At 44.1% G+C, this 14,284-nt stretch overlaps 1 protein-coding gene across 16 annotated transcripts in view; it reads left to right on the top strand.

Moving 5' to 3' along the window:
- Nucleotides 1–13,404, top strand: part of LOC137429727 (gamma-secretase subunit APH-1A) — a 55,877-nt gene extending 42,473 nt beyond the window's left edge. For 3 of the 16 annotated variants that reach the window (XM_068119919.2, XM_068119918.2, XM_068119920.2), the window contains exons 7-8: nucleotides 8,281–8,431; nucleotides 11,447–12,449. In XM_068119919.2, coding sequence (XP_067976020.1) covers nucleotides 8,281–8,431; nucleotides 11,447–11,505 — 210 coding nt within the window. In that variant the 3' untranslated portion in view covers nucleotides 11,506–12,449. Of the gene's footprint in view, nucleotides 1–8,280; nucleotides 9,184–11,446 lie in introns of those variants that run through there. The other 13 variants (XM_068119923.2, XM_078779800.1, XM_078779799.1 and 10 more) reach the window with 9 other exon arrangements.
- Nucleotides 13,405–14,284: the final 880 nt, after the last annotated feature.

Here is a 14,284-nt window from a genome sequence, read left to right as displayed (position 1 = left end):
TTTGATTTTTGACAACCCACTTAGATTTTTTTTTTTTTAATTCTGTGCCAAAACCTTGTGAGATATTTAAATGGTAATGTTGTTTACACCTTTTTTAAATTCGGAACTGCAGATAACAATACCAATTAAGAAAAACAAGAAATAGAATATTGAGAAAGGAAAGGAAGGTGGAGGTATATATGTATATTCATATATATTTTAAACATTGGGAATTTAGTGATTACCATAAACACAACACAAGAAGAACAGTGTGAAATTGTTACATGGATATGAATAGAAGTTTATATAAACACCTGTCTTGTATAGTTCTGTTGCTGCTTTAAAGGGGAACCCAAATGCAAAAAAATTTTTTCCCTGAAACCATTGAAAATCATTAATGACTGTCTAATTTAAAGGGTAGGCCTAGTTAAAAAAATAATTTTGCCAATCATTTTCGATTTTGCCAGTGACGTCACGTGATGATCTCATCTTGATCCAAATGTCGACTTGCATAGAGAAACAGTATATTCAGAGCTCAGATTCCGATACTGATTCCTCCATCATTAGCAACTCTGGCTTAGCGGTTAGGGCACAGGCTTGGGATCCTAGGATCCTGAGTTCGAATCCCGTTCGATCGCTGAATTAACGCCAGGGGGGTTGACTCAGCCCGTCATCCTTCTGAGGTCGGCAAATTGAGTACCAGCTTGCTCGGATGAATGATCCCGGTGTGTACCCCGATTTAGAATAGGTACTCCGTATCCCTGCGCATCGTAAGAGGCGACTCAGGGTTGGTGTCTGGATGGGCATCCGTCCATAAAAACATTGCCTCAAACAGGGAACCGTGATTATCATGGGGCTCGCAAGGCTAGTGGGGAAAATGGCCTTAAAACGATCATTCTTTAGCAACTCTGAAGGTTCTCAACATGTTAAAACTGATCAGTGGGATTTTGAAGAAGCTACTGGAGAGAAAATTGGTGATGAGAACGCTTTTGGGGGAATTGCAGAGCCCTATCATTTTGAGCCTTATGCGATTGATTCAGAGGAAGATGGTGTTCGTGAAGATAGTGCAGATGAAGAGCCCGGTCGAATGTTCACTACAGATTGGTAGGTTTATTGAAGATTTCCGTTCAATTGACGGAATATCAGGGATTTTGTATTAATTGATAAATCAGTTATATATTACTCCAGACAGAATATGGCATAGACAAGTCGACTCAAGACCTACACCACCCAGGCACACGGTTGATGGGGGATTGTGGAAGGGGCTGCGAGGTAGGGTGTGGGATGATGGTGGATAGTTTAGGAGTGATCGTTGATAGGGGATTGTGGGAAGGGGGATGAAGGTGGAGGTGGAGGTGGAGGTGGAGGTGGGGGTGGGGTTGGGGGTGGGGTTGGGGGAGTGAAGGTGAGGGGCAGGTGTGGGTGGTGTCGGATAACTGCCTTATTCGTCAGGCTTACGCTGTGTGGCATATTCTCATGAGATCTCACACGATCCCGCTACACACACACACACACACACACACACACACACACACACACACACACACACACACACACACACACACACACAATTATATCTGCATTCCTTCAGAATGAAAATCAATTTAAAGACTAAGTTCTCCTTCAACAGCTCTCCCTACCTCTTCCTCCTCTTCCACATCTTACCCTACCCCTCCCCCCCCTGTTCTGGACCCGATGCTCCCCCTGCCTCTTCATTAACGGTATGGACCTCAAACATCCGGGGCCTTCGCTCAAACTTGACTGATCTCTCCATACAGGTTGCTTCTGACAAACCAGATGTGATCTGCTTAACAGAAACTTTCCTCCTTCATGATGTCTCTGATGCCTTGATATCTCTCCCAGGTTACTCCCTCCTCCGGTATGATAGACCTGAGCCTCGTCCTGGAGGTGGGGTTGCTATCTTTATGAAAAACTCTCTTCCTCACTCGCCCTCCACTGCCCTCTCTCCACCTCACCCCCAGGAATACCTTTGGCTATGGCTTCCCCTTCGCTCCCACCTTTTGTTCATATGTGTGTTGTACCGTCCACCAAACAGCGATGACTCCATCTACATCTCGCTGTCTGATAATATGGACCAACTTCGATCTACCCATCCCAACTCTCTCTTCCTCATATGTGGTGATTTCAATTGTCACCATGCCAGTTGGCTGGGTGTGGGTACCTCTCTCACCAGCCATGGCTCTTCAGCAAAGGACTTCTGCGACTCACTGGGACTGACACAATCTGTCAATTTCCCGACCCGGATCTCAGTCAACGGAACATCTTCTCTTCTGGACTTGGTTATGACTAACTTCCCTGAAAATGTCTGCTGCTCTTCTTCTGCTCCGATCGGATCATCTGATCATGTGCTTGTCAAAGTGGACATCTCTCTGACCATTCTCAGAGAGCCTCCTCAGCGTCGACGAGTCTGGCATTTCACTCAGGCCAACTGGCACGGTCTTCAAGCAGCCATCAATCATCTGGACTGGTCTCCCATCTCTACCGCCTCTGACATCAACTCATCCTGGGAATTCTTTCAAAGTAAATTGCTCTCTCTCATGCACAGATTTATCCCATCTCGTCTTCAGTTGTCATACCCTTCCTCCCGTCCATGGTACACGGAATCTTGTGGTGAGGCTGTTGCCCTGAAACAACTTGCTTTCGTCTCCTGGAAAGCAAATCCAACAGAAGGAAATCTCATTGCCTTTCACAAAGCCCGAAACAAGTGTGTGTCCACCCTCAGGAGAGCCAGGAAACAATATCTCACCGTTCTCAAGACCGAACTCTCTTATCTGTCTCCCTCTTCCAAATCCTGGTGGCGTCTGGTCAAATCCGTTTCTGGTGTTTGTTCCCCCTCCATCCCCTCCCTCACCTCAAACGGCTTAACGGCTGACTCCGCACGTGAAAAAGCTGAATGCCTCAACTCTGTGTTTGCCTCTAAATCTTGTGTCCCAAACCCATCCCTCTCTGTACCCACCGTACCAAGTCGTACCCAGCTGCTCCTGGACTCTGTGTCCTTTCCTCCTGACAAGGTGGAAAAGTTTCTGTCAACCCCCGACTCTGATTCTGCAACTGGTCCTGACGGCATCAGCCCACGGGTCCTAAAATCATGTGCTTCCGTTCTTTCACTCCCTCTTTCTGTTCTCTTCACCCTCTCTTTTGCTCAAGGTCATCTGCCATCTGCTTGGAAATCAGCCAACATCACCGCTTTGCACAAAAAAGGTGCAAAAACAGATCCCAGCAACTACAGACCAATCAGCCTTCTCCCAATTATCAGCAAAGTCATGGAATCCATCATTGCTTCAGATATGAAATCTTTCCTCTTCTCCAATGGCTTGATCTCTGATCATCAATTTGGTTTCAGACCTGGTCACTCTACTCTGGACATGCTGCTTCTGCTTTCTCAACAATGGATGGAGGTCCTCAACGCCAAACAGGAAATTAGAGCCGTCTCCCTTGACATTTCACGTGCCTTCGATACGGTCTGGCACCCTGCTCTGCTCACCAAACTCTCCTCCTTTGGTATCCATGGAAATCTCCACGCGTGGCTGGCGGACTTCCTCTCTGGTCGTAGTCAACGTGTGGCCCTGAATGGGTTTCTCTCATCTCCTCTTCCTGTTCAGGCTGGAGTTCCCCAAGGTAGTGTTCTGGGCCCTGTGCTTTTTCTGGTCTTCATCAATGATCTCTCTGACTCTCTTGAAAATCCTCTCTATCTCTTTGCTGACGACTCTACTCTCTGTCGCTCCATTCCTCATCCCTCAGATCGGCAGTCTGCAGCCTCCTCACTCTCTGCAGACCTGGACAAAATCACAGACTGGGCAAACAAATTTGATCCCATATCCCATCCCTTTCCCATATCCCATCCCTTTCCCATATCCCATTTCCCATATCCTTTCCCATATCCCATATCCCATCCCCATATCCCATCCCTTTCAAATCCCTCCCCTTGTCCCTTCCCTCCCAAACTCCCTCCTCGCCCCTCCCCTTCAAATCTCCCCACCCTCATTGCTTCTCGATTTCCCCCCTCTCACTCCCCCTCCTCAAAGCGTCCTCCCCGCTTCTTCCCCCTTCCAACTCTCACCTCCATCTCCCCCAACCTTCTGCCTCGCTCTTCCCCCTCCTCAAATAACACCTCATTGTGCCTCACCCAATCACCATCAAACCTTTTGTCCACCCCATCCTTCCCTTTCTCCGAGCAATTCTGAAATCTCTGACACACCTTCAACAGCTCTCCATACCTCTTCCACCTCTTCCACATCTTACCCTACCCCTCCTCCCCCCTGTTCTGTATCTGATGCTCCCCCTTCCTCTTCATTAACGGTATGGACCTCAAACATCCGGGGCCTTCGTTCAAACTTAACTGATCTCTCCATACAGGTTGCTTCTGTCAAACCAGACGTGATCTGCTTAACAGAAACTTTCCTCCTTTATGATGTCTCTGATTCCTTCGTATCTCTCCCGGGCTACTCCCTCCTCCGGTATGATAGACCTGAGCCTCGTCCTGGAGGTGGGGTTGCTATCTTTATCAAAAACTCTCTTCCTCACTCGCCCTGCACTGCACTCTCTCCACCTCACCCCCAGGAATACCTCTGGCTACGGCTTCCCCTTCGCTCCCACCTCTTGTTCATATGTGTGTTGTACCGTCCACCAAACAGTGATGACTCCATCTACATCTCGCTGTCTGATAATATGGACCAACTTCTATCTACTCATCCCAACTCTCTCTTCCTCATAGGTGGTGATTTCAACTGTCATCATGCCAGTTGGCTGGGTGTGGGTACCTCTCTCACCAGCCATGGCTCCTCAGCAAAGGACTTCTGCGACTCACTGGGACTGACACAATCTGTCAATTTCCCGACCCGGATCTCAGTCAACGGAACATCTTCTCTTCTGGACTTGGTTATGACCAACTTCCCTGAAAATGTCTGCTGCTCTTCTTCTGCTCCAATCGGATCATCTGATCATGTCCTTGTTAAAGTGGACATCTCTCTGACCATCCTCAGGGAGCCTGCTCAGCGTCGACGAATCTGGCATTTCACTCAGGCCAACTGGCACGGTCTTCAAGCAGCCATCAATCATCTGGACTGGTCTCCCATCTCTACCACCTCTGACATCAACTCATCCTGGGAATTCTTCCAAAGTAAATTGCTCTCTCTCATGCACAGATTTATCCCATCTCGTCTTCAGTTGTCATACCCTTCCTCCCGTCCATGGTACACGGAATCTTGTGGTGAGGCTGTTGCCCAGAAACAACTTGCCTTCGTCTCCTGGAAAGCAAATCCAACGGAAGGAAATCTCATTTCCTTTCACAAAGCCCGAAACAAGTGTGTGTCCACCCTCAGGAGAGCCAGGAAACAATATCTCTCCGTTCTCAAGACCGAACTCTCTTATCTGTCTCCCTCTTCCAAATCCTGGTGGCGTCTGGTCAAATCCGTTTCTGGTGTTTGTTCCCCCTCCATCCCCTCCCTTACCTCAAACGGCTACACAGCTGACTCCGCACGTGAAAAAGCTGAATGCCTCAACTCTGTGTTTGCCTCTAAATCTTGTGTCCCAAACCCATCTCTCTCTGTTCCCACCTTTCCCAGTCGAACCCAACTGCTCCTGGACTCTGTGTCCTTCTCTCCTGACAAGGTGGAGGAGTTTTTGTCTAACCTCGACTCTGATTCTGCAACTGGACCAGACGGCATCAGCCCACGGGTCCTAAAATCCTGCTCTGCCGCTCTATCTCACCCTCTCTCTGTTCTTTTCACCCTATCTTTTGCTCAAGGTCATCTGCCAGCATCCTGGAAATCAGCAAACATTACTGCTTTACACAAAAAAGGTGCAAAAACAGATCCATGCAACTACAGACCAATCAGCCTGCTCCCAATTATCAGCAAAGTCATGGAATCCATCATTGCTTCGGATATGAAATCTTTCCTCTTCTCCAATGGCTTGATCTCTGATCATCAATTTGGTTTCAGACCAGGTCACTCTACTCTGGACATGCTGCTTCTGCTGTCTCAACAATGGATGGAGGTCCTCAATGCCAAACAGGAAATTAGAGCTGTCACCCTTGACATATCACGTGCCTTCGACACGGTCTGGCACCCCGCTCTGCTCACCAAACTCTCCTCCTATGGTATCCATGGAAATCTCCACGCTTGGCTTGCGGAATTCCTCTCTGGTCGTAGTCAACGTGTGGCCCTGAATGGGTTTCTCTCATCTCCCCTTCCTGTTCAGGCTGGAGTTCTCCAAGGCAGTGTTCTGGGCCCTGTGCTTTTTCTGGTCTTCATCATTGATCTCTCTGACTCTCTTGAAAATCCTCTCTATCTCTTTGCTGATGACTCCACTCTGCCGTTCCATTCCTCATCCCTCAGATCGGCAGTCTGCAGCCTCCTCACTCTCTGCAGACCTGGTCAAAATCACAGACTGGTCAAACAAGTGGAACATGTCTTTTAATCATGACAAATCTCATACTCTTACTATTTCTCTCTGAAAAGACCGACTTGACAACCCTCCCATCCACTTTCTGAATAATCCTCTCCAAGAAGCTCTGTCACTCAAGCTTTTGGGTCTCACTATCTGCCATGATATTTCCTGGGAAAACCACATTTCAAATCTGGCCTCCAAAGCCAGTCGCCGACTGGGCATCCTCCGTCATGCGAAGTCCTTCCTTGGCACACCTGAGCTCCTCAACACAAACAAGGCTTTCATCCGCAGCTCAATGGAATACTGTTCTCCCCTCTGGGCCGGTGCTCCTGCCTCACAACTAGCTCGGATTCACGCTGTTGAAACCAAAGCTTTCAGAATCATTGGAATCTCCCGCGATGAAGCTAACTCCGAGGGCCTTTCACTTACTCACCACAGGCAGGTTGGTGGGCTTTCTGTCTTCTACCGACTCCTCTCCGGCCTTGCTTCCCCAGCTCTCTCTGGGCTCTGTCTCCCAAATATTCCTGCAGGTCACACAAGATCTGCCAGCAATCCTCTTATGGTTAAACTGCCAAAATCAAGACTCTCTGCTCACCTTCACTCCTTCATTCCTCCTTTCTCCTGCCTCTGGAACACACTCCCTCACTCTCTTCAATCCCACTCTCCCTCCAGGTCTTTAAAACAGCTTTTCACCACCGTCTCTTATCTTCCCCCATCCAAAACCTTGATCTTTTCTACCCCCGCTAATTTAACCCCAGATTCACTTTTTTGAAATGCCAACTTCCTTCCTGGAAGTCCTTGCAGTGTCCTTGTGTTTTATACTTCACCCACCCCTCCTCCCCTTCCCACGCCTCCTCCCCCCAAGCCCTCCCACAGATCTCCCGATGTCCCTGCTCTCAAATGTTGTGTTTGTGTGCTTCCCCTTCTCTCGCCACCTTGTCTACCTCTACCCATATTATATGTTTTGTGTGTCTGTTTGATTTTTTTTGTGTGTGATAAATGTTAGCTCTTTCACGAGTCTCGATCCTGTATACAAAAAAAAACAAAAAAAAAACTAACAAACAAAAAAAACACCTTTGTTTTACTGCCCAGGGTAGCACCAATGGCCTCCTAATATGCTAAAACGAGACAAAGGACAGATTACAGAGTAAAGCACATTAAAAATGCAGTCAAAATGGTAGGGATTTTTAGACGCAGACATTTGGGAAAGGGATACTTTGTCTAACTATTACATAAGCGATGCATTTCTAATATCGCAATTAATGACGTAATGCTTATGCTATTACATTTCCTAAGGATATAACTGCACTATACTAGGAAATATTTTCCCCCTCTAAGAGCCATTCTTGCCACTTTTTGCATAAGGAATATGTAGCTCACCCTTGATGAAGTTCATGTTTGAATTGAAAATTGTATGAAGGTCATTTTAAGGGTGGTTGCAACACATTTCTCAATGGAAGCACCCCATTCTGTTGATGCAGCTTATTCTGTATTTCAATTTTCTACATGTTGCATCACCTTCCCCCCCACCCCCCTATTCACATTTATCTCTGAAACGATCTTTCTTTGGCATGAAAATTTTGCAGTCAAATGATAGGTTTTGTCAACTAAGAGCCATCAAATGTATGCTAACCGCTGTGGGAAGCAAAATAGCTGAAGATTTGGGCCTTAGCCCTTTGAGCAAAAAAGAAGTCTCTGACTACGGGCTAATGGCTGCATCGTCAGCTTTACTTTGCCTTCCATGGAGGTTAGCAGTCCATTGTGGACTCTCGAGTTTTTAAAATGTGCTGTTCGAAATGTCAACTGACACTAGCTTTGCAAGTGTAGCCTTCTTATTTTGCAATGTTATACTGCTCACAAGGAAAATAATTTCCCCTCTTGTTCTGGCAGAGTTTGGTGGGCCCACTTCACAAAGTTTGCCTGCCCGTGGCATATGCCAGCCTCCTGCTGTTGGTCGTGTGGGCATTTAATGTCGCGGGAGTCTCCCTGCGTGGTCTGCAGCGCTTTCTCCCGTGTAAGGAGCGGCAGTATTTGCTCTTTGGTGAATCTTCGGCTCCTTGTTTTCCATGAGGTCTCCGCCTGTACGTGTGTTTGGGTGCTTCGTGTTAAATGCGCTGCTCTCGGTAGTCCTCTCTGCTCGTATGATATCATGAGCTGAACTACTCGAGAATGTGTCACGTACTCCTTAGCTGGATTACGCCATTTTTGTACCGTTTTTGATCTGTTCTTGTATTTACTCAGTTTATGCTAAATTCTTGCCATATAAAAACATTTCCAAAAAATGGCAGGACGGTGTTTCAAAAATTGTGATTGAAACCACTGTATATCTGATATAGAATGCATTACATTATATATGCCGTGTATCACAATTTGTTGTTAAAAGTAGTAAAAAGAAATCCCCAACAGTCATTGAAACCCAAGATACCTCCATCATTCAATGACCTAAGCAATACTTTAGAGTTCTTTTTATTTATTTATTTTTTTACACCTGCTACTGCACAACCACTAGCTCTTTTTTCAGACTTGCTCTTTTCAGACTTTTCAAAGTCGATGAAGCTTTGGAATAAATTGGGGTTATTATGTATCGTCTGCAAAATTAACTGAGCTATTATTGTTGGGAAGCCTCCGTTGTATTCTTATTTGGAGTGAAAATAATTTTATTGAATTAATGATTCTCTGTTCTTCAACAAGAATATCATGCATAAAATTGTTGTCCTTATTTCCTAAGTTGACTTTGTTCGACACGATTGGAATATCTCACTGTACAGTGAAATAAATACATCCTTAAAGGTTTATATGACTTTCCACTTAAATCTAATACATAATCACGTTGTGCTTCCGTTGTTTGCATTTGTTGCGATGTTACACAATGATCTTGTTAGCTTAGCTTTGCATTACTCACTCTCTGTGTGTGCATGCAACTTGCTATTCAAGGTGTTAGGATAGCTCATTAGGTCGTATACTCTTCATTGGGAGCTAACTAAAAACAGATATCCTAATGCAAGGCCTACAGAGAGTGCTGCCCTTTGACCACTGTTTGCATGACAATATAAAACTAGCTATCATTCTCGATCTTTAACATTAAAGGCCGAATGTCGTCTTTAAAAGGAGAAAGGATTTCAAAGCAGAAGACACCACCAACTAGGCAAAGGCCTGTATTCGGCAAAGTTCAAGTCTGAGGTTTCAATCAGGTTGGTTTTCATCCGGCAATGTGCAGACATAATGTGCCCATTGTTAATTGTTCTTAAAATTAGGAGACGAATTGCAGTCACGTGATTCCTTCTTTACATTGGGAGAATATTTGTCTTATTTGTCACCAGAATATTATGTCACCGGTATCACGATGCCTCTACAATCCCGGATGAAGACCTCCTTGTGGTCGAAACAAAGACAACCCCAAATGTTTCCGTTTGAGCAGCTTTAATAGTAGGTGGTGCCTTCTGTTTTGATTATTGATCTTCTCCACTACAGCCGTTTATTTTCCAATTAAAATGGAAAGCCATTTTTGTTATTGGTGAAATTCCCTGTGTTGGATTCACTATGATTAGCACTGCCTTACAGTAAGGTGGCACTGCTGGGGAGTGGAAATGGCACAGCCATGATGGGCTAAATGTCCTAATGCAATGATTGCCCAAATGTCCTAATTATGTTGAATTCTTGCCATCTTACTATAATTCACCAAATGTCCGTCTGTCCGTTTCGAAGGTACCGCAAAAACGGCTGAACCGATCGCAACGATATTTTGGGTGGGTGTTCCTGGGACCCCTGGGAGTAAAATAGGCTATATTGTTTTTCTAATTTTTTTCCCAATTTTCCAGTTTTTCCAAACACGATGGAATAATATTTACCGATATGAACAGTATTGTGGCTTTTATTGAAATTCTACAAATACTGTTTCGATTTTGAATAGAATTACGACCCTGCAGCGAATCCGAAAGTGGACAGATGACGGCAATGCACGGGTTTGATAATATCCCAAAACAACCGTCATTCAATCGTAATGTTTAAACGTTAATCGTGTTAATCGTTTTGTTAAAGTATCAATTGATGATTGGAATTGAGTGAATACAATTACGATTTTGAATTTGTAATTGTATTCACCCAACCGTACGGAACTTCACATCAGGATTTAAATATTTGTTTGTCACGAATGTTGTTAAAAGTTAATTTTTTTATATTAATGTTATTTAATTTGTGATTGGAGTTGTGCTGTTTGGAATGAAAAAAAGACATATCGAGTTCAAGTGAATGACAGAATGCCGTGATGGCTTATACTTTCTAAGCGTGAATTCGCGGATCGCCATATGCAGATTCGCCATTGACTGGGAATGGAACACATGTACCTGTTTGTTTGCGAACGGGTACGTTTTTCATGGAAGTTCTTCACGAACTTGCTGTCCATGTCTGACGTGTGACTGAAGGTGCTACAGGAATGTGGATTTTTTTGGGGTTCATGCTTTAGCATTCGCCGTTTCTGCATTGTCTGTTTGCTTCTGGCCTCCCACCCGAGTGTAGCACGGGTACCTCACTAGTATTATAAAAAGCATTACCAAAAAATGGCAGGACGTTATTCCAAAAATTGTTATAATTAATTTTTTAACACCCTATACCTGACATAAAATAAATGCATTGCATTATATATGCTGTGTATCATTGTAGATGCAATTTTTTAATGTCCTTGTATTGTTCAGGAGCTTAATTTGGTCCATGTGGTTAGTTAGCTTTCTGCCTGGCTATAATTAAGACACAGTAGGTTCTGTAATTAAGTGTTATGTTTCTACATGCTGAATTTGTCTCTTAGCAACCATTTGCAAATGATTTAAAATACCGTGATACTGTAGAATATCATTAAACGCTTGCTTAGACATCTAAACCTTGTACAACATGGGCTTTGGCTCCGTGAGCTTCACTTAGGATGCAAGTTCTGTAAGACACCGACTTAAATTTCCAGAAGTTTCTCAATGAGCCAGTGTGGCTTATTCGGCTGATTCAGCATTGTAACGCATAAGGGCTGCTCAGGTGATTGTCAAAAGTATTGATTGGGCCATGCCTCCAGCAGGCTGTCAGACCACTGAGCAACTGCCGTTGCTGCAACCATCGCTGGAGGAAGAATGACACATTGCTCAATCTCCCAAGGAAGCAATGGTGTGCTCTTCTAAGATGGAGCCTCTGAGAGACCAACTGGCTCCAGGACATGGATGTGGCTTTCAGTCCATTTGCCAACGGATAAGGGTCGATTTTTAATGGCAGGAAGAAATGAATAATGAGGTTTATAATTGTTTTGCACTTGGGATTAATTCTTACTCGCTGACTATCTGAAGGATTAATTGCACTGGTTCGTATATGGTCCTGGTTCGTATGGTAGGGCAGTAAATGATTCTGGGTTTTCACCAAGCTTTAAGAGAATATGGACCGGGAAGTGGAGTGGTGTATTGGTATCTGGTCACATGGTTGCGGGGCAGTAAGGAGAGGATGAGAATGATGGAAAAGGCAAAAAATTTCGACAAGTCACGTTTTTGGGAAATGGCATTTTGTCCTATAAGGAAAAAAAACAAACAAAAAAAAAAACAAAGAAGGAAAGCACAATACAACAAAATTTCAGTTGTACATCAAGAGCATTTCGGTGTTAATATAATTCTGACCAAAAAGCCTGACAAATTTATTGTATGCGAGTTATCAAGGTAGTTATTTTTTGCATGATTCAAAACTCATTGCTTTCAAGGCAGCCACATGTCCTGACAAAGCCTCACAAATTTGGAGAGCTTATTCGCACGCAAATCGAATATTCACTTATTGTCCAATGTAATACCGGAAAATGGGCAAACACTAATACTTGACAAAATTGACAGGCACTTCAATCTCAGGTGGATTCTGTTTTCTGTGATTTTGACACAATGCATTCTGGGAAACATCCTCTTACCCTTTCACCTTTTTGTGCTTGTTTTTGCTTTCTGTACCCGATTACCAAGAAAAATGTGGCTTTATTTCCTTGGTCGCTTCTTTCTTTTTCGCTGTAGTCCAAGGGAAGAAAATTTCAAGTGTTTAAAAACCCTTGGCAATCAATGGAGCAAGTCTTCCTGAATATACCTAAAGCACCTATGGATAAATGGGATGCAGCTGTGCAAAAAATGGAAGTAATGTTTGCGCTTGCACTTGTTTTTTTGTTTGTTTGTTTTTTAATCTTCTTGCCCGTGAGACCTAATGATTGTTCTCACTTTTGATCGACAACTTGCTCTGCTCTACCCAGAAGCTAACGGGTGGAAACTCTCGGGCGAATTGGTGTGTTTGAGAAAATCCGAGCGCAATGTTATAAATCTGATTTGCGGATGAGCCGAAAGCGAATCGTGGGGAAAGAGAACCTTTGATCGAAACTTTGCTTTGAATTTGTGAAGCCAATCGGTGGCGGTGTGAGTCTGGTTTTGGCACCTGAGTACCTTTTAAGTGTTCCAGTTTAATTTGCTTTGGTTATTGATCTCTGGCCAGGCAGACAGCAACTTTAACAAAAAAAAAAAAAGAAGAAGTTTTTATTATTCTTAGCTAGAGAAAATGACTTCTGTATTACTCGAGATGATTGTTTTACCTTTTAATCCAACATTTGCTTGGATTAACTTGTACATACCTTTATGATCCCTTATCCTGTTAACTTTCCTCAAATTGTGTCCTGCCGCCAAATGTTTCTTTCCGTCGGTTCTAATGACATACAATATTAAATGGGGTTGGAAGTTTTGACTAAAATAAAGTTGAACGTCCACAAGCCCATGAAACAAAAGTACACCGCCTTGTAATACAAGAGAATACTGTACAGTTTGGATATTTTGAGCCGTTAGACAAAAGGCTATTATGCTGGTTGTACCGGGAGGAAGAACTTGCTCATAGTGTGTCCTCAGAACATCATGGATCTGTTGCACTATTGACCAAAGCATACAGATGAAAAGATAAACAGCATTTCCTTGATCAATAACATGTATAATGATAAAATAAATACATCTGTGAGCTGACAGCTCAGTAATCACATACGATCTGTCTCTGCATATTTGACTTTCGAGTTAGGGGCCATATATATTAAATATGGAAGAGAAAGGACATTTTGGAGCATTCATTTTGAGGTATGGAAGGGAAGAGGAGTACTGAGATCATATCACATCACTGAGATCACTGAGATCACATTTGGAGGAGGCGCAGCATGGAAGGGAGGTGATTGAGGAGGTGGCCGAGATAGAAGGATGAGGGTGATGGATGGAGTTTGTGGGGTGGGGATGATTTTTTTTCGTGTTTGCACATGCGATATCATAATGGTCCTCCGAGGTCAACTTTGAGGGTGTTTATTGGTCTGTAACTAACTGGCAAAACAACAACTGATGTACTGCCGTTCGGTACGTTAGATGATTCTGCAGTATAGACAAAGTTCAGATAAAGATGACCAAGTATATATATATTTAGTTATTTGGCATGTGACTATGAACAACAAAACTGCATAACCAGGAATAATAATAAACTTTAATGGAGGATGACATTAGGCCCAACATGCCTGCACGACATCAACGGTCTGGCACCTCACCTTGCTCTCCCAACTCTGTGCCAATGGCATCCAAGGTCAACTCCACACGTGGCTTACTGACTTCCTCTACTCTCGAAGCCAACATGTGACTCAACGGAATACTTTCATCTCCTCTCCCTGTTAAGTCTGGAGTGGTCCAAAGCAGTGTTCCACTTGATGAAGATCAGGAACATCACTGGGCTGGGAGAATTCTGCTTTCTCTGCATATTTCAAGCAGGCTCATGTGAGCCATTATTATGGAAAGTCTCAATAGTGGCGTTGATTTTAATGCTCCCATTGCAGTTTTTAGTTGAGAGCCAGTGTTGGGCCTGTGAGCAGTTCATGACGACCGGGGAA

Source organism: Myxine glutinosa, chromosome 6 (assembly GCF_964187855.1).
Source record: "Myxine glutinosa chromosome 6, kmMyxGlut1.1, whole genome shotgun sequence".
NCBI classification, from domain to species: domain Eukaryota; kingdom Metazoa; phylum Chordata; class Myxini; order Myxiniformes; family Myxinidae; genus Myxine; species Myxine glutinosa.
The sequence above is the reverse complement of the archived record's forward strand: the minus strand, read 5'-3'. Positions and strand labels throughout refer to the sequence as shown.